Genomic DNA, 24,844 nt, shown 5'->3' with positions numbered 1-24,844 from the left:
CATAGAACATTACTTAACCTCAACTCTGTGGATACACACTAAAAGTACAAACTAAGAAAAGTATGGGAACTCACCAGGCCAAGCAGGTTGAGAAATAAATGTGCATGTTTCCTAATCAGATTGTAGGCCTCACAACACAAGTCTACAAAGTCATGGAAACGGCTGGATGGCTTGTCACCTCCATTGATGACATACGCCATGTCAGACGTAAACACAAAAGGAGCCCGGTCCCTATAAAAACAAAAGATTAAAATCTGTGTTAACATTGACTATCAACACCCCAGATCTGGTTTAGCTCAAAAACATTCTTCTGGTCCTTTGTAGAGAAGCAATATGAAGCAGGTTGTTGTAGACTGTCTACATTGTTCTGAGAAACAACAGTTACAATGATCAGAATCTAGGGCAGAGGAATTATTTTTCATGTTCTTTTTGTGGTCCTACCGTTTGATGTTGCCAAACATTTGTGCGTGCCCCAGGAACTTGCCGAAGTCAATGTGGAACATGTGTCCGCTGGTCTTCAACATGATGTTGTCATTGTGGCGGTCGCAGATTCCTAGAATGTATGTGGCCACACAACAACCAGCGCACGAATAGATGAAGTTTTCCACTGCCTGTGAAAAAACAACAAAATTAACAAAATTAGTTTATATCTAACCTCTTTTAGTCAGCAAAGCTATAAATCACCAAATACGAAAACTAATTTTCATATCATTAGGACATGCAAAATGAACATGATGCAATCCAATGCAACTTAAGCAGGCATGGATCATTTTGACGTGTTATGGCAAAAGACAGTTTGCACGTACATAATGGTTTAGTAAATGCAAATGAAGTGTGATGCTACTTCAGAGCATAGCTTTACCTTTTCATACTCATCCTCAGTGGGGTTGTGTTTCTGCAACCAGTCTGCCAAAGGCCGGTCTTTGAAGGAACCAGTCACTCCATGCTCAACTTGGATCTTCCTCAGGGTTTCTGCATTGGGAATCATCTCTACCATGCCTAGACAAGGGCAAAGAGGTTTTATAAAATGACTTCCATTCACATTCTTAGAAATTCACATTGTGTACAATTAAATCTCAATCAAGATATGGTCTACAGAGTGGAGCATATACATATAAACTAGGAAATGATTATAAAAATGAATTCTAGGATGGCAAATGCTGTAGTTAACATTTGGAGGATGGGTGTTTACCTCTGCCTCGTCCAGTAGAGAAGCAACGGAAGATCACCATCCTCATATCAAGTCCCTCTTGGATCCAGATCTTATTCATGATCCGAATGATCTGCAGCGTCAGCATGTCCTGACGCAGGTCATCTCCAGACTGAATGAGAAAACCCACGCCAACATCTGAAAAACTGTTTCAATGCAGAACCACTGATCCATAATGTACAAAAACACGAGAAGGTGTTACCTTAAAGATGACGTTGATGTTGTCTCCTAAAGGATCCTGGTTCTGGAATGAGAGCTTGAGGGGCACCGCATTAGAGTTGAAGTAGGAGCAAGACTACATGAAGACAGAATGGGAGATGTATTTTGCTTCTGATGTGTCAACAAGAAAAATACAATGACATCCACATGCTTGATATTGAAAGACGAAATCTGTACCTGTATGTTGATGCCCTTGACGAACAGGCCCGGGTTCAGGGGAAGTCGACAGGTGCTGTTTATAGAGAAGAACTGTTTGACCTCCTCCAGTCCCTCCCGGAGAAAAGCCTGAACATCAGACAAAAGACAAACCACAATAAATTTGCTGACCAGGCAGTCTGGAGAACATTAAAATGCGCCTTAGGGATCAACAATCAGTCTTTGGCACAGACCTGTTCTTTCAAGCTAAAAATAGGAGGAGCATTACAGCCATCAACAGAATAAGAAATTTAGAAGCCAGCTCTTTTTAGCAAATTGTTTTTGAAGGTAATTCTCCTCATCAGAAAACCCCCAACACTCTATTTAAATGTAGTCACATGATCACAGGAGACATCTTTTACTCTTTACCACATGCATTTTAAAATACTTTTCCTGTGATCGGATATTAAGTGGAGATCTTATGAAGTCCTACAATTTTTGCAGTGTTCACTTGATTGGACCTTCTGAAATAGATAACTGTTGTTACTGTTAAGTAAACAAATCTAAACAAATGTATTAAAAATATTTCAGTTAATTAAAAAAAAGAAATTATAAATGTTTCTGACAACTAACGCAATTAAATAAGTACTAAAATTGAAAAAAAAAGAAAAAAAAAAAAGGCAAAAGCACAATGACATTTAAACTAAAATGAAAAAGAAAACCGAAAATAATAAATAAAATATATAATAATAAAAAAAAAAAAAACACTACAATGGTACCCTTAGTAAATATGCTCAAAGAAGGCTGTGAAAATAAATGTGCATTGTTAATCCTTTTGATCTTTTATTTAAAAAAAAAAAAAAAAAAAAAAAAAAAAATTATAATATTATATAGATTATATGTATGTATAATGCATGTTGGACAATTACTGGTACCCCTAGAAATTCTTATGAGTAAAATATCTCTGAAATATATTCTCATTCATATTCACAATTTTGAGAAAATCAGTGTGATTATGAAAAAATGGGTTACTGAACACAAAACCAAGCTTCTGCTATGGCCATTCCAGTCCTCTGACCTGAACCCTGTAGAAAATGAGTGAGGTGAACTGAAGAGGAGAAGCACCAACATGGAGCTGTGAATCTAAAGGGTCTGGAGTGATTCTGGATGAAGGAATGGTCTCTGATCTCGTCAGGTGTTCTCCAAACTCATCAGGCATTATAGGAGAAAACTCCTATGCTATTTTAGCAAATGAAGGTTTCAAAAAGTATTGAATAAAAGCCGTTAATTGTGACCAATGTGTATTAGAGAAATACATTTCATGATATTTCACCATTTTAAATTCTTATTCTCCAATGAAAGGTTAGATTTTTGTGAATTTTTTAAATAGATCAAAAGGATTAACAATGCAGATTTATTTCCACAGCCTTCTATGATCATATTTGCTAAGGGTACCAAAATTCTGACCATGTGTGTATATAAATAATACTAAAATAACAATGCAGGTGTAAAGGAGGAATTGTGAAGCTGACCTGTCTGGATGAAGGCGAAGAGTCTCTAACTCGCTGGGCCACTTTAGCCAGAACGTTGACCAGCCAGCATTGCCTATCAAACTCCTCCCTCAAACCACGACCAGAGCAGCAGAGAAGAGCCGCCAGCAGATACTGATACCTCACGCTAAACTGAGAGTCCTGAAGAGTATCTTTCAGTAACCTACAATGAGACAGACAAACGAACATTAAGATCTATGACTTTTATCACATTTACAGTGAGATTGCTTATTTCGAATAGGGAACATGTAATCTGCTATTAAGAAGCTTTAGAATGTTTCACATTGTGACATTTTTCAAGCAATTAAGCACATTTCTTATAACTGTGATTCATCTAGTATTACCTGTCTCATTTTTAAATGTTGATTCTCATTACTTTTTACAGTATTATTTCCTTTCTTAGTAAGATGTTTAAATTTAATAAACAATTAATTAAAAATTATTGCATTTTTAGTAAAAGGCAGTACAACATATGCTACCATGATATATAAATTCTTTAAAAATTAGGAAGATTAATATACATTTTTATAATGTTACAGTAATAAGAGAAAAATTGGCTCAATTGTTCTGAATAGAATGTCACAATGCAAAATCCTAATGTAATTTTTAATAATAAATATTCTTAATAAATGTAGTTTTCTTTTTAAATTTTAGCCAAAGTAAAATACAATAGTATTCATGAAGGTTATGAATGGCCCAAGAAAGCAAATGACCTCCTCTATACAGCAGGTGGAGCTGTAAGCTGATTTCATAGACACTCCTATCAATCAGTATGTGAATCTACATGTGCATAAAATGTGTATAAAAATTATCATGCATTCATGGTGCTGACAGGTTCATCTCATTAACTATAAGGAATCAGATCTCGTCAGTTTATATAGACATGTTGAATGTGAGAGCACAAACCAGCATGACCTGATTTCTCAGTACGGGCGCTCTATATAAGGGCACTGGGTTTTTAAGTATAATCAGAGTGTAGAGGACATACCAGAAGAGGTAGTGAGCAATGCGCACATCACCGATGGCCCTCCTCAGCAGAAAACGCACCAGGTGACTGTCGAGATAACACTCGTACTTCAGCGCCTGCGCAAAGAGAAAGTGTTAGAGAGCAGTTTGTTGGATGGGATGGGTGAGAGAACAAAAAGGATAGGAGGTAAAAAAAGATAGGATATAGATCAAGGTCAGTGGGAAAGGATGGAATAGAGTGAGAGCGTGAAAGGAAGTGAGATACAAGGTCTTTGTTACCTGCACTAACTGAGGAAGGAAATCCAAAAGCTCAGGATCAGAGATTGAGTCCATCCATTGTACCGCAGTCCGCCTGCACTCCTGATCTGGAAACCTGGGACATTTAAGTCACCATGAAATCAAAATGGACATTTATTTATTTAAACGAAAATTGACTTATGGTGCTTTTTTGGCTTGTGGGCACTATAAAATGCATTTAGAAACTTTATATGAAAAATATATGGGACTCTTCAAAACGGTTGATGGTTTTATATGGTTTCGAATTGGTCATTTATGGTCATTATCCAGTTCAAGCTGGTTTAGGTGCTTGATCAGTTGGGTTACCGGCTGGTTAGGTCAAAGTCAAGCGGACAGGTTCAACAAAAACTGAAAATTCTGTCATTTACTCACCCTAATGATGTTCTAATCGTGTATGACCGACTTTCTTCTGCTAAACTTAAAAGATGATATTTGGAATAATGTTGGCAACAGTTTCGGTTCCCATTGAATTTCATTGTATCAGCAAAAAATACAATGGAAGTCAATGGGAACCGAAACTGTTTAGTTACCAACAATCATCAGAATAACTTATGTTCCACAGAAAGATAAAGTCAGGTCTGGAATGACGTAAGGGGATGTAAAAGACAATTTTCAGTTTTAGGGCAGACTACCCCATCTTGGTCAAACTTGTTAGAGCTAGTAGACCACGCTGGTGATTTTTGGTTAAGCTGATTTGATTTTTAACACTAACAAAGCATTAAAATCATGTCAGTAAATGTTGAGAGTAGCCATTGGATATCTGCACTCCACATGTGCTTTTCTGGAAAAATCTAAAGGTCAATTCTTCATGGTCTACTCAAATCAGCCTGACTGCCAACCGCTGAAGGACAGTCAAGCTCTGCTTAGCCTCCAGCTAAACAATGGAGCAAGCTGCTGCCATGGTTACCATAACACTCACGTGGCGTTCAGCAGGCCTAGGGTGTCCAGGTGGTTCATGCATCCCCACTGGCGGAGCAGGGCATAGATGTCAGGCAGACATGCCCACTCCCAGCTTGGCGCGCTGGCCAGGACCAGCGGCAGACGACTGGCTTCCACGTGGCAGAAATAACGCTTCTCCCACAAAAGACGCCGGTCCTCTGGAGTCAACCTAGATGAATGGATCAACAATAAAAGTTAGCACAAAGAAATAACAAATGTGTACAGCACTCTCAAACTTCTAAAATAAATATTTAAATAATAAATCAGTTATATAAAGAAAGAATAAAGACATTGTATATGTATTATGTACATTTCTACATACAAATATATATAAAATGTATTTATTATATCTCACGTCAATAAATGATGGCACTTGCACGAGCATGCAACATGATGCAAATGGAAAATAAATATTTAAAAAATGTATCTTTATTTGGCAAGTTATTGCATGTGCAACGCGTTATATTTTGAGATGCACAAATGCATAATTGCAAAATTAGCTTTTTAAAAAGTTGTGTTGTTTTTACTTCATGTCGGCACAAACAAAATAGTTTATTTAAAATGATTCATAAAAAAAAAAAAAAAAAAAAAAAAAGTGTTTTACATATGCACCAGTATTTATAATATTATAATATTTTTATTTTAAATATTTATTTTGCTTTTTACAAAATGCACGTGCCAAGTGCCATCATTTGAAAAGCCTAACACATTATGTTATAATATATAATACAAAATTGCAAAATGTATCAAAAATGTATTTTAGAAGATCTGTACATGTTTTTACTCCATTTCAGCACAAACAAACCGACAACTTGTCAATTAAAAGAAAAAAATATATTTAATAAAAACTTGTCAAATAAATTTTATACATACACACACACACACACACACACAGCCCTCCAATACACTGCAAATACATTAAAGTAACTTGACATTATCATTGAAGACCAGCAATAAAACAAAGTCAGACATGCCCCTTTGCCAGCTGTGATGCCTGGTTACTGGTTTAAACTTGGCCCAGGTTTTTCAAAGATTTTTGGGTCAGCACACCTTAATACTGTAGCTTCAACAATTGATTGCCAATTCAAAGTCAATGTTTGCATAAACTGACAGCTCGGATGCCCAGATTATGCAGAGCTGTAATAGCTGCTAATGGTGTATATTTTGATTAATCGAAAAATTAAGATTGTTCTATGTATAAACTGTTTATGTAATAATATGTTTTCGTAGTTTGTGTTGTCTCTTATCAGTGCAAAAGTATCACAAATTCAAAATTTGTCCAAAACCCCACTTTTCATATACATATCTATCTATCTATCCATCCATCCATCCATCCATCCATCCATCTATCTGTCTGATGGTCAGTTTCATGGAAACGAATACATAGCTATAGACATTTCTCATGACAGCTCACAGCAAACATAAAAATCTTTAATGTTGTTTCCAGACAAGCAACCATGGTTTGCAATCTGTCATCTACACTCCATCATTGTCCAAAAACACGATTACCCAATCCGATAAAGAAAATATTTTCTATCTTGACAAAATTAAGATGCTGATACAGCAATTAAGACAGCATAATATGTCCAGGAACATGCATGGGCTCTCTCACTGCAGTAAAGGACGGAAAATAACCACACTCAATCTCTAGGTAATTTATGCTGCATGTTTTCTTCTACACTGATGCACTAAACCCACTGAGTCCAGAGGTAAACACTACAGAAGGCCAAGTTAAACTACTGAATTTTCATGAATAATATATGAAAACAGAGGGTCGACAACATCTAGCTATAGTCTGTACACACACCATCCATGCTTAAAAACATTTCATGATGTGTTTGGGTCCTTCATCCTAGCATGTGGTTGGATGTCATTTGTTAAAGACGACACACATTAGCACCACCGTGTTTTTCTGCAGGCTTATGAACTGATGTTGGGGAGTGGCCTCTCCCTCTAGGGATGACAGCCGTAGGGCAGGACCCCCAGATCAAATTACCTCTGCTCCTGCTGGGCCGTAACCATACAGAGTCATCAAACAGCTCAATATACTGGGGGAAGGGTTCTGAAAGCCTCAAGCAGTCCCACCCACGCTCTTCACGGCAACATGCAATCACTACTGTCATTAGATGACTACATATCCCACAATTCACCAGAGGCTGGAAGAATACTGATTTCTGGCTGCAGTTGCCCAAGGCAACCCAGAGGCCCTTCTGCGAATCAATCGCTATAGAAAAGGACAACCTAATGGACTTGATCTAATACTAAATTTAATAAGCATTCTTGCAGGAACAAAAAAAAAAAAAACACAAATGTCTAGCTTTGTACAAGCTTTTGTGGATAGATAAACTTTCCAATTTGAGGGTGTTGTGGGTGTTTTTCTAGCATGTTACCATCCAATTTGTAGGGTGTTCTGGGAAGTTGCTTGGGTTTGGCGGTCAGAATTAAAAAATAATAAAATATTTTATTCAGCAAGAACACTCAATTAATCAAGAAATTCAGATTACAAAATATTAATATTTTAAATAAATGCTGTTGTTTTGAACGTTCTATTTATCAAAATCTTGAAAATATTAGAATGATTGACACCAAGACTAGAGTAATGGGTTAACATTCAGCTTTGCAATCAAAGAAATACACATCTAAATAGTACACTAAAATAGAAAAGTTATTTAAAATTGTAATATCTCACAATGAAATATTCCACAAAAAAAAAGATTTTTCAAAAACACTGAAAAAAATCTTATTGACCCCAAATTTGACAATGGTAGTGTAAATTTGTGGGAATATTTTTTTTCTTGCCCGTTTTATTGTTCACAAGATAAAAATCTTAAATCAGATCACCCCTCAAAAAAAGCTGCACAATGAGGTATAAATGTCAATAGCACTTTCTTGTGTTACTGACATTTAAAAAGAATATATAAAAAATAAAAAAAGCCCAACAAATGTTTCTAGAATCGATAAACTACCTTTAAACGCCAACCAAGGTTTATATATTTACAACAAAAGAAGAGAAGAAACATTAACTCTCTGCTGACACAAGCCAGATTACAGTTTACACCCAGCTCAAACGCTCAACCTTTGATCCCAGAGCTGGAGACAATTTATGACTGAATATTTCCAGGCTGGTGTGGCTCCAGATTTTACAGTGCAGCAAATGTTTCAGAGCTCCAAAGGCTCTGAGCAGAAAAACAGCTGAGAGAGAAAGCGAAGAGGAACAGAGCCAGCTGTGGAGGATATCCACATCAGCGCTCTGAAGTTGACTGTAACAAAGTGAGTACTGTAGAGTACCAAGCCCTGCTGAGCACCAGAAATGTCCTCATATTCAAACATAGGGAATCGAATAAACAAAGACCTGATCCATAAAAGCACAATAAGGAAATGATTTTCACATACAGATGATAATTATATATCATATTTAATATAATAAAATAGCATCATAATAATAGATATGAACCATTATACTATAAAATTACACATGATATATGCGATCAAATTGTACAATGTTTTTAAACCAAGGCTGCACTTCCGTAATCAGAAATACAGTAAAAACATGATCATATCCCATTATTATCATTGTTGAAAGCAGTCGTGCTGCTTCACATTTCTGAGGAAACCACTGTTGATTGATTGACTGAAGTTTATTTTTTGATGTATAGAAAGTCCAAAAGAACAGCATTTATTTAAAAAATTTTTTTTGGAGCATTATAAATCTCTTTACTGTCATGTTTAATTAATTTAATGCATCATTGCTGTATAAAAGTTTTCAAAAAAACTCAATGTCAAACGTTATTTGAAATATACATCAACAAAATGTATTTACTGTTATTTTTTATTAATGCATAAAAGTATTAATTTTCTCAACTTTTCAATAGTACAGTATATGGGCAATGTAAATATATAATTTGTGCAAAGTTTAAAACCAATGTGTGCATGTACTCATTTCCTGTTTTCCTCCCCCTCCCATCAGACTACCATTCCAACTCTGCATAAATGTCGCTATTCCTCCCACTCTAACTTGAAAGGAGGGATGAGATGGGGAAGCAGAGAGTAACACAGAGGACAAAAGGAAGTGGGTAATGCTGGGTGTTTAAACTCTTAGCGACAAGGAAGGATCTGACACCAGCTTCATCCTCTCATAAGTGTCTGATCTTCAACCTCTGTTCCCATGCAGACATGCTGATTTGAGAGCGGAAAAGAGATTTCATGCGATGTGTCACTGAAATATGAATAATGCGCAACAACAGCGGAATGAATTTGCATTAACTGGTTATCTGAGGTTGCAGCTACACTTAATCAATCCTGGTCTTGGAGAAGATGCAGTTTTCATAACCTTCATCTGTATATCGTCCCACTGCATTCTCTGTTTATCAGCTTACAGTGTGAACGCCCACTATGTGCATTCCATGACTGAGCTAGAATGAGAAAGTAAGATGTAAATGATCTTAACTCACAGGCTCAAAGAACCTGAGAACCAGCTTTCAACTATTTATTTTCTACCAAAATGTTGCTGGTTTTGAGCAAGTGATCAGAAGATCTACAAACTTCTTTCAGAATCAGTCCAAGCTTCCACAGACTTGAGAAGCAATGAAACCTTGGGCTTTGTGCACAAAACGTATTCTTGTAGCTTCATAACATTAAGGCTGAACCACTGATGTCACATGGACTATTTTAACAATATCCTTACTACCTTTGTGGGCCTTGAACGTGTCAGTTGTGTTGCTGTCAATGTAGGGTCAGAAAGTTCTCGGATTTCATCAAAAATATCTTCATTTGTGTTCTGAGGATGAACACAGGTCTTCCGGGTTTGGAACAAGATGAGGGTGAGTAATTAATGACAGAATTTTCATTTTTGGGTGAACTATCCCTTTAATAAATTAACAGTTAAATTAAATGTATAATAAATATTAATTGTTTTATTTCATTTTATTTAATTACATATTACTTTGCTGGAGTAGCTAACATGGTGTAAATAAATGCACATCTAGCTTTGTCGGCCCAATCTATTTTGTGTCAGTCCAGACAGACTGAGTTGTTCTAAAATGAGGACAATAGTGGTTTCCTGGTTCAAAACCAGCTGGATTAAAAACCTGGCACAGTATTGATTTGGAAAAAAAAAATAAAAAAATAAAAAAATAAAAAGGCAATATTGTCTTAATCTAATAGGAAACATCCAATGCTAAGTATTACAGGGTATATTTAGCATTTTAAATGTTGACAGAGAAAAGGAAAACATTTCCTTTTTTTCCCCCATTCATGGAAAGATCTTGAAAACATTAAAACAAATAGTTAGATCAAGACTTTAGGATCAGTTGCTTTAGGATTAACCAAACCTCCAACTCACCAGAAAAGAGACTTCTTGTGCAAGACATCATGTAGCTGCCTCTGGCTGAGCTGGTCCAGAAGGGAGAACTCGTACTGGGGGCTGAACTCTGCAGGAGCGGGGGTGCTGAAGCGCACTTCGAAAGAAGAAGTGGGAAAGTCCACCTAAAAATACAAGGAGAGTTTTGTTGGAAATGAGCCACTGTATTAAATAGTTCACCTAAAAATGAAAATTAGCCTGTTTTTTTTACTCACCCTCAAAGCATCCTAGGTGTATATGACTTTCTTCTTTGGGACGAATCCAATCTGAGATAAAAATTGTCCTGGCCCCTCCAACCCTTACCCTTGGGTCAAGCGGGTGTTTTTTGTCAACAGTTCAGAAGACGTGAAAAAGTGTGCACATCCGTGATAAAAATGTGCCTCACACAGCTCTGCGGGGTGAATAAAGGCCTCCAGTAGCGAATCCATGCGTTTTTGTAAGATAAATATCCATATTTGAAAACCTAATAAACACTTCTCACCTCAGTTAATTGTCGTACGCGGAAGCCGTCCCAGCAGATAACGTAGGATATAGATACTCGGAGATACGCAGGAGCAAAGGAAACAAAGTTTCCTTACTTTAGAAAAGGAAAACCAGTCTCCTTTTGGGTTATATCGAAATCCTCCTACATTTTTCTTTACTAATCCTCATTTTGTGTTTCTAATTCGTGACTGGCGTTTTGTTTTGTTCTGTTCTCTCTCCGCATTCATCACTAATCACGCAACGCCAACATCCTACATCATCCGCCGGAAGGACTTCCACGTATAACAGTCAGCGGAAGTGAGAAAAGTGGATATTACGTTTGAAATATGGATATTTATCTTACAAAAACACACGGATTCACTAGATGAGGCCTTTATTCACCCCCCGGAGCCATGTGAGGGACGTTTTATAATGGATGCAGGCATTTTATTTCACGTCGAATAAAAGCACCCGCTTACCCCATTGTAAGGTTTGGAGGGGCCAGGACAATTTTTAATATAACTCCGATTGGATTCGTCTGAAAGAAGAAAGTCACATACTCCTAGGATGCTTTGAGCATGAAAAGGTCTAAACAGTTTATTCTAATTTTTAGCAAACTTCAAATCAATCAAAATCAATGCAAGTATTTCACGAATATTTAATATAGTACTCAACCCTAATAGGTATATATTCTGTTTAACTGAGGGTTAATATATAAAGAAAACAAACGGCTATCATAGGTCAAATTTACTCTAGCCCATGGGTTGCAAAGATGGCACAAGAGTGAAATTAGGAGGTTTAAGTGCTGATAGCCAAAACAGCACCATGAACAGCTGAGGCTTTCACCTTAAACATGCCAAGTTAAATACCACCAGCACTAAATGTTAACAGCAGAGCCAACATACATTGAGCAAAAGACAAACGGAAACTACAACCACATGCACTCAGTGACAATAAAAATTTAAATCAAGAAAACAATGGAAAAAAAGGTTTAAATGAAAGCTCATGATAGGGACATCTGGGTCCGTTTTCACACTTCTGTCAGCCTGGGCTGAAATCAGTCCAGTCTTTATTGCCATTTGCCTCTCAGCATCCCACTTCATCCATTAACAGAGCAGAACACACAAGTCCCTCATCCATTTCATGACCTTTACACCAAATGTTCCCCCCATAAGGCAAGTCAGTTCAAGCGGCCATCTTGGTTACACCGCTGGGCAGCTATTTCCTACTCGGGCTATGTATTTGGGGCAGACAATGCAAATCGTTCATGAATTAGAAGTATATTTTATGCTTGTGAAAAATTAAATAAGCCATCTAAACGGTAAATATCTACATGCAAATACAAATCCTATCCATTAGAAAGAGGCAAAAGCAAAATCTCTGAAACAAATCCACAAAACTTGCTTCAAAAATTCATGCTTCAAACTAAGCAATAAAATCTGACAATGGCATTGTTTCAGCTTGAGTAAAAAATAAACAAATTATGGCCGATATTGAAATTGTATACTACTGTGTCTAATTAAATGGTTCTCAACCAATGGCCCACAATAAATCATTTTAATATTTACAAATGATTGTTTATTACTTTTTAACTAAATAATCATCCTAAAAACACTAAAAATAAAGATCTACAACAACAAACTGAATATTTATTTACGCATCTATTACTGGTAATTTCTTTTACAATATAGAAACACTGGAGGTAGTCTACATATCAACTTTAAATACCAGGCTTCTCATATATTGTCTTTTGACCAAAAAACAAAAAACACTAATACATAAAATGACAAATCTTAAAATCAACCATTCCAACAGACAATATTAAAATATATTGCAATTTCCACCCTGCCCTTTACATTGTCTATGAGCAAATATTTACTTAAAATATTTAAATATTTATCAGTTGACAATTGATTATTGCAAGCTACTGATGAAGTAGGACTTGGTTCAGCATGAAAGTATCAAAAACATTTACTTACTGAAAAGCAAAAAGGAAAAGAATGTGAAAAATGGGGTCAGAGAAAGTGAAAGAGAAAAACAGCAATGGATAAGAGAAGGAGAGAAGCTAAAGGGAGCGAGTGCACATTAGGCAGATTTAATGAGCCCCAGGTGTGTCATTAGCCCCAGATGCATCTTGGCTTCACCGGCAGATTGCATGGACTGACTGAGGGAAATCTGCCACCTCACACTGAATAACCCCGGCACTTAAATCACAGGCAGAACATACTGAATAGGCACAGGACCAGGCTTCGCTCCCAGTTTAAACTGCACAGCCCACTGCCCTTAGACAAAGCCATGCCATTCGGGCACAAAAGAGCCCTATTGGCATTACTATGGGCTTGTTTGGCACACAGAGATGGCAGAAAAACGAAAGGGGATTGTATAGTAGAAGGCCTGTACGGAGGGTGGGAATTTCACAGAGGCCCATCCGAGTGAAGAGAAAACCATGCACACACGATTCACCACACAATTTCATAACAATACCAACGGGGAGGCTGTTTACAGAGACCGGCGGTGAAATGTCACGTCTGAATGTGTTAAGAGAGGATATTATTGCATGTGGAGGAAGTGGTGACTCAGCATGCACAAGATCCGGGGTGACATCTCAGGTGTTTGCGATGATTGTCTGAGTACAGCCCTAATCGGTAAACATTTCTCAAGGGGACATCTGTAAAAGTATATTTACATGGCACCTCAGTGATAAAACTCATGGATACTGATGGTGATTTATTCATAGTGGAGAAACAAATTCTGTGATCCTACGAAGCCAGAAATAAAAAGGTTATGTATGGAGTAATAAGAATATAATATATTTATAAACATCCCCTATACTTCTGAATGGTAATAAAATATACCAAAACAGAAAACAGCTGATTAATTTGTGGTAGTATTGTTTTACTATATTCTTAAACAAATGCAGCCTTCATAAGCATGAGACTTTTAAAACACTTAAAAAAAATGGAAGGTGCTTTTTAATGAATTTGTCAAAAGAAAAAAAAAAAACTAACTTAAGTGAAAAAGTGTCATGTCTGATTCAAAACAAGTACTATGTTACTAGTTATTATCTTATACAGATGGGCTGATGTCAAAATCAGAATAAAATGTAGTTTTGTGTTGTCAAAATATTTCCTATGCTTATTTTGTCTGGGGCTGTTTAGATGCATATGAAAGTGAAAATTCTGCATCTATCTGTCTCTCTCTCTCTCTGCAGAGCAACCTGACCTACTTTTAGGACATTTTGCAAGTAGCGGGACAGTTCCTTCCTACATTTCCATTTGCACACTGGCCTGACCCCATTACTCCTGAAGTTATGAGCCAAGGATAAAAGTTCCATTACACCTCCATTATACTCTTTTACAAATAATCTAACTAGACATGCCTTCAAAAATATGCTGCTTAAACACCTTAAACCTGTTAGCTATGCAAATTTTCTCAATAGTTAACTTTACTGGGTGTATATGCATAAAAGACTTTTCAAGAGAACATGAGTGCGTCAGAGTTAAGAGTAATGCAGTAGAAAGTAGGACAAGCGGAAGACAGTTTACTATATGATAACACTTTGGATTGAGAAAAAGGCCGAACCTGAAGGATGACGCTGTCTGGTTGGCTGAAGTTGGGCGTACTGGAGCGAGCGTTTCCACTGCCGGGGGTTGAAGGCCAGAGACCCAGAAGCTTCCTCCCACACGTCAGAACACTAAGGAAGAGGGAAAACAGGGTCAGAAAACACCTAACATCCGCTTATGCAGAATATGCACAATTAGATACTTGACATCAGTATATTTATGTCTTTATCTTTCAAGCAAAAGTAAATATTTTTGTAGCGCTGTCAAACGATTGTGATTAAATTGCATCCAAAATTAAGGTTTTGTTTGCATAATGTGTGTGTACTGTGCATATTTATGTATATATAAATATAGACCAGACCTGGGCATTGCACGGCCCCCGGGCTGCATCCGGCCCTCTGGCTATCCTTGAACGGCCCCGCCTGAGGTAATTTGTGAATTAAAAGTCAAACCGCAAATAGGTGTAATTGCACTGCTTTTATTTTCAAAGGCAACAGCTTTGTTTCCTGATAATGACTTTATTTCTAAACTGATTTTATTTCTATAAACTCATAAAAACAACAAAGCGTTGCTTTTGTAAAATAATGAAAGCAGGACGCGCTTTCTGCCATCTCTGAAGCGCGTCAGAAAAAGAACCGAAACTCAGCGTACAGCTGCCTCACAGACATGTGAAATAGGCTATATCTATAGAAAGTTTAAAATGTCTACCTTTAAACGAACCAATTAAAAACAAATATTTCCTGATTGTTGTAATCTGTATGAAGGTTGCATTTCTCTCTAAAAGGAACGTCCAGAATTAATAAATAATTAAATATCTCCTTTTTCCCCAACACATTCATAATTATTAGGCGACTTTTGCCTGTGCTTGGTGGCAAACGTTATACGTGTACTTGAGCGCGGAATATATTGAAGCTCATTGGATTATTAGCTATTATATAACTTTGCGATTAGTTAATGACTTAAATGAACAACTAGTTAAGTTGTTGGGGCAGCCCTTTTAAATACCAGCTAGACGTCTCTGTTAAAGTTTTTAAAGCATTTTAGCTACGCGTTTCCATTGTCGGATAAATTCCGCTTTCAGAAATGTCACGTCTATAACAGAGAGCTGTCCGTCCGTAACCAAAAACTCATTTAATAAAAAAGTAAATAGAGTATGTATGCTATATTTTATGGTGTGAATAGCCAACCCTTTCCATCCTGCAGACCGGCTATTGTTGCTTCTGGGCTGTGCATTGTAAATCACAGAAAGTCTACAAAATACGTTGTCTCCCAAAATCTCGGGTCTTTTTTTTTTTTTTTTTACATCCGTAAAGCATGAAAAATATAAAGATATGGTTCAGTATAGCTATTGGTAATGAATACATTTTATGAGAATGTATGTTTCAGGTTTTGACTGCGAATCCATAATCTTTGAAATACTTGATTTTTTGTTCAAAGTTGTGATGGTAGTTTTTGAAACACTGCAAAAAAAAAATAAAAAAGGACACTTTCAAAACTGTTTTTATGAATGTTTGTTAGCTAGTGGCATAATTGTGAGCTCCACATTTTCATTGATGATTGTAATGTTCCATTTACAGTTTTTTTTCATAAAAATATATTGGGCAGAACTGAGTTAAGTGTATTGGTCAGGCTCTCTGCAACCGCCCAAGTTTCTCATGTGGCCCCATGGGAAAATTAATTGCCCAGCCATATATATAGACACATCCTTGTATTATATTTAAGGGAAAATATGTTATGTTTATATATTAAATATATATTATATTCATAAAATGTATATAATATAAATATATGTAAATATTTTCAAATATACTGTATGTGTGTATTTATATACACATAAATATACACAGTACACATACTTTATGTACACAAAAACTTTTATTTTGGGTGCGATTAATCGTGATAAATCATTTGACAGCACTATATTTTTGCTAGTCATTTTTTTATGGATCCTGTAAATAAACTTTAAAGCAAACATGTCAGCCTTCCTAAGAATGATGCAAAACCAATTATGTATGTAATCTTGGGTTTTTTTTGACCGATCAAACTTCCATGAAGATGGAAGTCAAAAGGACGAAAAGTTTCATGACATATTACATATATTTAGCTGGACTTAGATGTGCATTTGACTATGAAATGTTTGTTCAGTGTGTCTTCAAATTCATTTGACTTCTATATTTACACAGCTTTAGATATAACAGTCAGCTTTTCAATTTGCCACTTCTGCTTAGGAACTGGTGTACACTTAAAAAAAATTGCGCTAGTTTGCGTGTTTGTAGCGTTTGTAGGCCGCGCTAGACTAGCAGACGTCAGCCTGTTCTGAACACCACAACTGTTTGCTGTAGGAGGTGAGTATCGGCAGAACTCTAGTGCTTAAAGAGCCTGTTTTCATGCCCTCCAGTATAATATGCACTCATGGCATTATCATTAATGACAAAAAAATGGGAAAGTCTGCCAGGAATTAAAAAAAAAAAAAAAAAAAAAAAGACATCCATTCTTACTGTCTGAAGTTGAATAAGGGCATTGTGACCCAACCCAAAGCCTCAATGCTGCGTTTCTGCTTGCTCTTTTCCTCCGCACCTCCAGGGGGCGGTAGAGGGGTGGCATATAGCGTCACAGTCAGCTGTGACTCCCTCGGTAACTGATTGATCTGGATGGGGAAGCAAACTCTGTATTTTGAAAAAGACAAAATAAAAATGTGTATAATACAAGTTTTTGACAATGCTTCCTAAAAGGATAAAACTGGAATTCTAAGAATGCTGGAGGAATTCTATGAATTCTCAGGAATGTTGAGAACTAAGAACAACAAATTTTATTTTTAGACACCTATACTTGAAGGAGTTATAATAGTATAAACTCACCCCTACATGCATGAGACTAAATATATTCACCAGGATGGAGGAAACTGTCCACTAAAATATCCCTGAACAATAGCAAAACTCTACAATAAGGTGGCAGAGTACAAAAACAGCCACAGGAAGCTGAGCTGGATGTGCTATTTTCAAATATGACGTCTGAAATACTTGGTAAACAAGCTTAGATCTAACGTGTTCAAACACTAGGCCATTTATTTTCGACAGACCTCAGAGAGATAGTATTTATGGGACTGTGTGGATTGGCGTCAGGCTAACCTCTGGTCCCACACCACCAGGTGGAAGAGATATTTGCTGACCGACTGTTTACTGGTGTGCTGGGGGGCACAAAGCTCCACTCCGCCATGGGTGAGAGAACAGGACAGGAAGAAATTTTCATAACTGTAGATGGGTTATGTGAAAAAGAGAGAAAGACAAAGAGGGTGAGCTCATCAAATGGCAGCAAGTTACATCTAACAGAAGCCAAGATATTTGGGACATTAAATCACTGAAAACCTTCCTTTCCAGGGAGCTGCTGCTAACCTGATAAGCATTGTGACCAAACTGAGCTAAACTCAGACTCGAGGAGTCAGATGTGGGAATTATTATTTCAGTCTAGTTTTACGCACTGAACAAACTGATTCTTCAAGATGATTTGACTCAAAAGGTTTACCAATTCACAAATCAGACATCACTACTCCAAAGACCTCCAGTGAATGCTGCATTGTCAAGATTTTCAATGAAAACTGACTCAATTAGATAGAGTAATATAGCTCACAAATCATATAGACTAGGTTTAAGATGCTATGATGGTGATTTTGCATCTTTTTTGAAGCTTAAAAGCTCCAGTTCCCTTTAACGGTAATTGCACGGACAAGCACTTTTTTCCCACAAAATTTTCCATTAGTGTTTTACAGAAGGTCATTCAGTGAATAAATGACAGTACATTCATTTTTGGGTTAACTTATTCTTTTAAATTTCAAGTGAATCATCTTAAAGAACTGACTGAGAAAATGCGAATAGTGTGCATGATTTAGGAGGGCAGCATTAAAAAAAAAAAGTTCATGTTCGCATTATATTTAAGCTTAGTTCATACAGCAGGCTAAAGTGGCCCAAATCCGACTTTTTTGCCCAAATGTGACCCATATCTGATTTTCTTATGACAGTTTGAACAGCACAAATCCGATCAAATCAGGTCCAGGCCACTTTTATATGTGGTCCTAAATCGCATACATATCCGATGTTTTGCAATGCGACTTCAGTCTGAACGGCCGTGTCACAATTCTGCTCTGGAGGAGGAAGGAAGATTAAAATCACAATGACAGACAATATATAGACAATAATATCACTTCGTTATTTAGAATGGGGGGGGGGGGGGGGGGGGGGGCATACATAAAGTTGCAGAACATACATAAAGTGCTTTACAATCAAGTTTTTACTAAACAGACATGCTTTTATATTTTGGGTTCACTAACTAGTTTAATGGCTCTGGAAACCCTGCCACATTCTCCTAACTTCTCTCTCCTAATCCCAACTTTATCCAATGTTCTCCCACATCATTCAACTTCAATTCAAGCACGTATAGAGACTTCTAAATGGGAAATGAATTCTCCCAAGGCCAATTTAAATAGAAAGAAAAATATTCCCAAGCAAAATGGAATACCATAGAGTAAAGAGAAACACGTGATTTAAATACTAATGTTACTAACTAAAAATCATTTAACCATATTCATGTTTAAAATCGCCTTTTCACACTGATCCTAGATCAGCCCATCTGATTGACTAACTGCCTAAAGCAGATGGGATGCAAGAGAATGTCAACCCTACGTCACCACTGCACAGGTGCCTGGTGCCCAGCCTGCCCTCCGCCTGGCCTCCAGAGGTCAAAGGTTATGCTGAGTTCCCATACATGTTTCTTTGTGATGGCTTGTTCCACAATCAGCATCAGTTTCAGAGGGAGACAAAGAGCACTAGTTCAGGTCAGTGGGTGGGAGAGACCATCCCTGTGCTGTGTGGGGGAGGGGAAGGGGCTGTATTATTTTATCACTTAACGACTGGGCGAGGTGTAGTGACATTTAGGGTTGGCCAGCATCTGTCTCCATGCTGGTGGGAGCAGTCGCCACAGTTCTGGCTTAGGACAGAGGGTAAAGAAGAGTGAAAAAAGAGAAAATGTCATTCTCAAGAGTCCTCTCTGTAGATTGTAACGCCAAATAATCCTGCTGGATTACCAAAGGGGATCAGCAATGTGGACAGCTGGTGTACAGCTGCAGCACTTCTTCCACAATAGTCAACTTTTCCTGTATCATTTCCACAGAATTCCATCTAAAAATGCAACAGTCAGGTTTTTTTGATCTACATTAATGTTATTTAGTAGTTTTTCTTATCCTGAGCAAATGAGATCACGTAAGTGATCAACAGATGGAGCATGCAATCTGGTACGCTATCTGCTGGGAAAGCAGCACTTCCTGAACAAATACAAATAAGGGCTACCCCAAAGCAAATCAAGAATAATTTTTCTGATTAACACATATTGTGGCACCTCTGAATCTGTTTTGTTTGCCTTCATTTTTGGAATTTTTTTTTACTTTCATTTTTTTGGTTTGCAGTAAACAGCATGTAATATGATATCAAGGAAAAGTCTTGTTTAAAACCTGTCATCCCGGATTGCAAACATGTTTGCGTTTGCAAAACAAACAAGAACGCTTACGAGTGCAAATCTGAACTCGTTCAAACTGTCAAAACAACCCACTTTCATATTTGTTTTTCTACAAAGGCAATTGTATAAAGATTGACAGTAGACAATGAGTTGTAGTAATATTCTTCCATGTTCCATTGTTTTTAGCAACACCCTTAATTTGTGCTACATGAACAATGCACAGCTGACAACAAACAATGAAGTATTACAGCAAACACTACCGTTCAAAAGTTTGGGGTCGTCAAAATGTATTTGAACATCTTTTATACCCACCAAGGCTGCATTTATTTGATCAAAAATATAGTAAAAACTTATATATTCTGAAATATTATTAACTTAAAAGGTATTCAAATGAAAGTTATTTTAAAATGTAATTTAATACTGGGATGGCAAAGCTAAGTTTCCAGCAACCATTACTCCATATTTTTGTGGAAACTTTTTTTTTATGATTAGAAAGTTAAAAAGAACAGCATTTATTTGAAACAGAATTTAGTAAAATGATGTCTCACTTTTGATCACACCCTTGCTGAACAAAAATCATTAATTTCTTTAAAAATTGATTGAATTTGATTGAAAATTGAAATTGATTTCACAAGGCGATGAAACCAAAACAAGAAATATAGCGCTACCTGGCAGCCCATGTGATAGGGATGCGATGAGCTGCGTAAACGCTAAAGGAAAGCACATTGGTGACCATGCCAGCTTCCTGTATGGGGGCTGTGGATCTGCTGCTGTGTGGCATGGTGTGGAAATTAGCATTGAAAGTGCTGCAGTACAGCTCCAGAAGATCCAAGATGGCTGCAGTTAACTTCTCCCCAATTGCCACTGTAAGAAAAAAAAAAAAAAAAAAAATCAGCTTTTTTTTACATACAAATTCTGATGCCAAGAATTACCAATGATTACAACACTCTCTGAAATACTAGATTCTGTATATTATCCCTAACATTAACCTTTTTTTATCTTATACATTTTATGTTCACAGAATACCGGATGGAGCAGCAGTACGAATTCACATGATAAAGCAGACAGAAGGACATTAGTTGCTGCAAGTGTCCTACACAAGGCTGCATCCTTCCCGTTTATGCCTATCTGAGATCACAGACTTCCTCGTAGCAGGATATATGTTCAAGTGTGTCTTCCAACAAACAAGACACACTTGAACACATATCCTCAACCGTCTTACCCCAGGAAGAGTCAAACACTACCAGTCAAGTTTGGACACACTTGAGTTGACTGACTTACATCTTTAACTAGATAGTTTAAAATTTAATACGTTTAAGATGGATTTTCACAGATTAAAATTAAGTCTGAGTCTAGAACAAGGATGGAAATATCAACTATATTTATAAAGGGCATTTGAAAAGTAGCCAAATCTTCTTGGGATTTAAAACTTAAATACAAAACTAATTTAAACTTAAAAAAAAAAAAAAAAGTCACCAAAACTATGAACAGCTTGGAAGTATAGTCATCAAAACTATAAAATAACAAATGGAATTTATGTGAAGGAAGCTATGATTTTTGAGAATTACGTAGTGACCAAAAATTTATATATAAAAGGTTAAGTTTATAAGGGCTAAATGTTTCACTGATAGTATATGCTTCGGTTTGACACAAAAATCAAAGAGAGTAGTATGACCAGAAGCACCGTACCTCTGTTTTCTCTCTTCGCCAAGACACTGACATCCTATAAATGAACACAGAAACATACACTTAAGCATGCATATCAGAGAGAGAGTCACGCTAAACTATGTCTAAAGTGAAAATGAAACTAGTAAAACCAAAAAACATACATCCATGGGCGTTTCTATCAGATATTTCTTGCAGTTTCAAAGTTTAGTGGTCTAAGCAAAGCAGATAATTGTCTGTCTACTGATAAGAGGAACTAAAAGCAGCAAAAGCTGCACATTTGCAGCACGGTGTCTGTGCTCACACGAGAGAAGTCAACACAGCAGTATGTACATCAGATTTCTAAAACATTTCCCATGTAATGTTTGTGACTAAGTAAGTGTTCAAAAGGTACCACCTTCTGCACTTTAGGCTGTAGTCTGCATGGGCAAGCTGGCAGCTGGTTTAAGGCAGCAGTGATGTCAGGTGTTTCAACAGCTGCTAGAGAAGTACACAAGGCCTTCACAGACTGCACTAACCGCTCCACATGCAATGGCAACTCAACCTGCAAAAAAAAAAAAAAAAGATTGTTCAAAAGGTTTTTTTTTTTTTTACATTAATGCTAGCCTAGCTTAATATGCAAAGACATTACAAGTAAACCATTGAATGATTAATTTTCTGTAATTAAAAGTATTTTAATTACGATCAAAACGTGGTTTAATTTTCTGACCAGCAACAATGACTCAACCAATGTCATGAGCTAATTTCCTGACCAATGGCAGACAGCGGGAGTGGTCAGGAAACTTGCAAATATTTGTTTCCAATTTGAATCAGTGTTATATTAGAATCACTGGAGATACTATTATAGTTTTAGTATTTTGAATTAGTTTTTTTTTATTGTGTTTGTCATTTATTCGTTTTTTATGTCTATATAATTTTTATTTCAGTTATAGTCATTTTGTAGTAGTTAAACTAAAAACTTAGATGTTGTATTGCAATTATCTGAAAAAGTCTTTTTTTTTTTTTCAAATAATGGAACCATTTTTTAATGGTTTTGGTTAACTATAACAACCATGATTTGGATTGAGCATATCACACCCAATTGAACACATTATCAAAGAATTTTCAGATAAGCAATGTCTGTATCAAGGTTACCTCCGATAAAAGGAAAGACTCAGCCTCATTTTGAAAGGTATCCAGGAGAAGAGTCAGTGCCTCCCTGTCACACAAACAAGAGTAAGTGCCGTCAAACAATGTGAATGTTAGAATCTCTCTAGCATATTACAGCCTAAACTTCTTGACCTTCTCTTCGTCGCTCTCACCTGGTCACAGTCTGTTTGATTGGCCTTTCTTGCAGTAGAATACTGTGGTTCATGGTGGATTGAGTATCATCGTCCTCTGTCTGCAACAACAACAGCATAATGCAAAATTTAAAAATTAAAACACCTTTAGCATCTACACTAACAAGTTCTCAAACGGTTCCCTATTGGAGTCTATGGTTCCAGGAAGAAACTCTAAAGCCATAGTTCACCCAAACTTAATGTGATGGCATTCCAAACCTGTATGCACTTTTTCTTCTTCTGTGGAACACAAAATATGATACTTAAAATAACAAACAGTTATAGGTCCTGCAGACTTCCACAGTAATTTTTGTTCATACTATGGACGTCAAAGGGACCCAGCATTGGTTACCAGCATTCTTCAAAATACTGCATTGTTTATTACCTCGTGGTATGGTCACATACCAAACATATTACATGCATTGTAATCTAAATGAAGCTGTGAGATTAAAAATGAATGGTTTTTGACATTTCCAAATGAGTTTGATGAACACCTAGTGCAATGTGGACTGCATTTTTAAAATGACTGACATTCATTTTGATTACATTAATTCAAAGAGGTAACTCAAGGTTTTGTTGTTGTAGAAGTCTAAAAATGTTTCCTACAGGTGTTTCCTGGAGTTTCAGCTGTTCAGTAAGAGGAAAACATTGTTGAGTCACTAATCCATCTGCTGTCAGCTTTGGTCTTACCGTTCGGGCGAGCTCCATGTTGACTGAACTCCGTTTGGTAAGACTGAGTCGAATGTCCCAGTCAAACTTCAGACACTGCTGGATGTACTCGAAGCTCGCCAGAGTCTGGTTGCTTAGCAGAAGGAAAAGAGGCAAAAGCAAACTTTAGATATACTGTTTCATAATTTATTTATATACATATAGACTACTGTTGAAAAGTTCAATAAGATTTGTATTTATTTATACATAAATATTTAGGAAATAAATTAATACTTTTTCATCAAGGATGCTGTAACATAAGAAAACTTAGAAGCACAGCAGTCTTCCATTGCAGATGACTTATAAATAAAATAAAATACTCAAACTAGGCACTCGAATGACATCCAACAATGGACAAAAACTGACAAAGAAAACTTGAAACAAGGGCTTAAACACACAGAGGGTAATAGACTAACAAGAAACAGGTGAAAACAATTAGGAGATAACAAGGGGAACACAGAGCACAAACTAAAAGTCTAAAACAAGACAAAACCACAAAGAATCAATTAAACTTAAATTTGTTTAAATTTAACACAATTTAAAGCCCACAAACCATTCCCCCAAATGCACTGCGACAATTGTACAGAAACTGAAATTATTCCACTAGCTTCATACTCAAGCATGTTTTCAACTGTACCATTGGCATTGTGGTCTATTGTTTCATTGTCACAGCACCCAGAAAAAGTCTCTAGGAGTATGTTATTGTTCTGAAAACTGATGCTTATGTATTTTACAGTCATACACACAATGTCTCTCCTTTTCACGGCCCTGCACAAGCACATGGTTATCAGGAAAAGCACACAGCTGCACCCACAGCAAAAACAACCAACACACTTTCAACAGAACAACACCTGCGGTTCTCTTCACACAGATAAACTCAGCCTCAGTTCTGTCAGCTTTGCCCTTTAAGAAAAATAACACAACCGACTGTCTCATCAAAAACAACA

The 24,844-nt window shown here is 36.7% G+C and overlaps 1 protein-coding gene across 1 annotated transcript in view; it reads right to left on the bottom strand.

Annotated features, from left to right (window-relative positions):
* The window catches only part of LOC306856881 (phosphatidylinositol 4-phosphate 3-kinase C2 domain-containing subunit beta-like), a 43,143-nt gene that overhangs the window by 6,414 nt on the left and 11,885 nt on the right, over nt 1-24,844 (bottom strand). The window contains exons 6-25 of the mRNA XM_079396418.1: nt 23,880-23,991; nt 23,172-23,251; nt 23,005-23,068; nt 22,268-22,414; nt 21,895-21,928; nt 20,874-21,069; nt 17,829-17,951; nt 17,199-17,366; nt 14,720-14,831; nt 10,658-10,800; nt 5,297-5,485; nt 4,360-4,453; nt 4,103-4,197; nt 3,097-3,277; nt 1,607-1,714; nt 1,413-1,505; nt 1,193-1,322; nt 863-999; nt 442-611; nt 75-231 (exon numbers count right to left, since the gene is read on the bottom strand). Coding sequence (XP_079252544.1) covers nt 75-231; nt 442-611; nt 863-999; nt 1,193-1,322; nt 1,413-1,505; nt 1,607-1,714; nt 3,097-3,277; nt 4,103-4,197; nt 4,360-4,453; nt 5,297-5,485; nt 10,658-10,800; nt 14,720-14,831; nt 17,199-17,366; nt 17,829-17,951; nt 20,874-21,069; nt 21,895-21,928; nt 22,268-22,414; nt 23,005-23,068; nt 23,172-23,251; nt 23,880-23,991 — 2,533 coding nt within the window. The remainder of the gene's footprint in view (nt 1-74; nt 232-441; nt 612-862; nt 1,000-1,192; nt 1,323-1,412; nt 1,506-1,606; nt 1,715-3,096; nt 3,278-4,102; nt 4,198-4,359; nt 4,454-5,296; nt 5,486-10,657; nt 10,801-14,719; nt 14,832-17,198; nt 17,367-17,828; nt 17,952-20,873; nt 21,070-21,894; nt 21,929-22,267; nt 22,415-23,004; nt 23,069-23,171; nt 23,252-23,879; nt 23,992-24,844) is intronic.

Source organism: Barbus barbus, assembly GCF_936440315.1.
Source record: "Barbus barbus genome assembly, chromosome: 37".
NCBI classification, from domain to species: domain Eukaryota; kingdom Metazoa; phylum Chordata; class Actinopteri; order Cypriniformes; family Cyprinidae; genus Barbus; species Barbus barbus.
The sequence above is the reverse complement of the archived record's forward strand: the minus strand, read 5'-3'. Positions and strand labels throughout refer to the sequence as shown.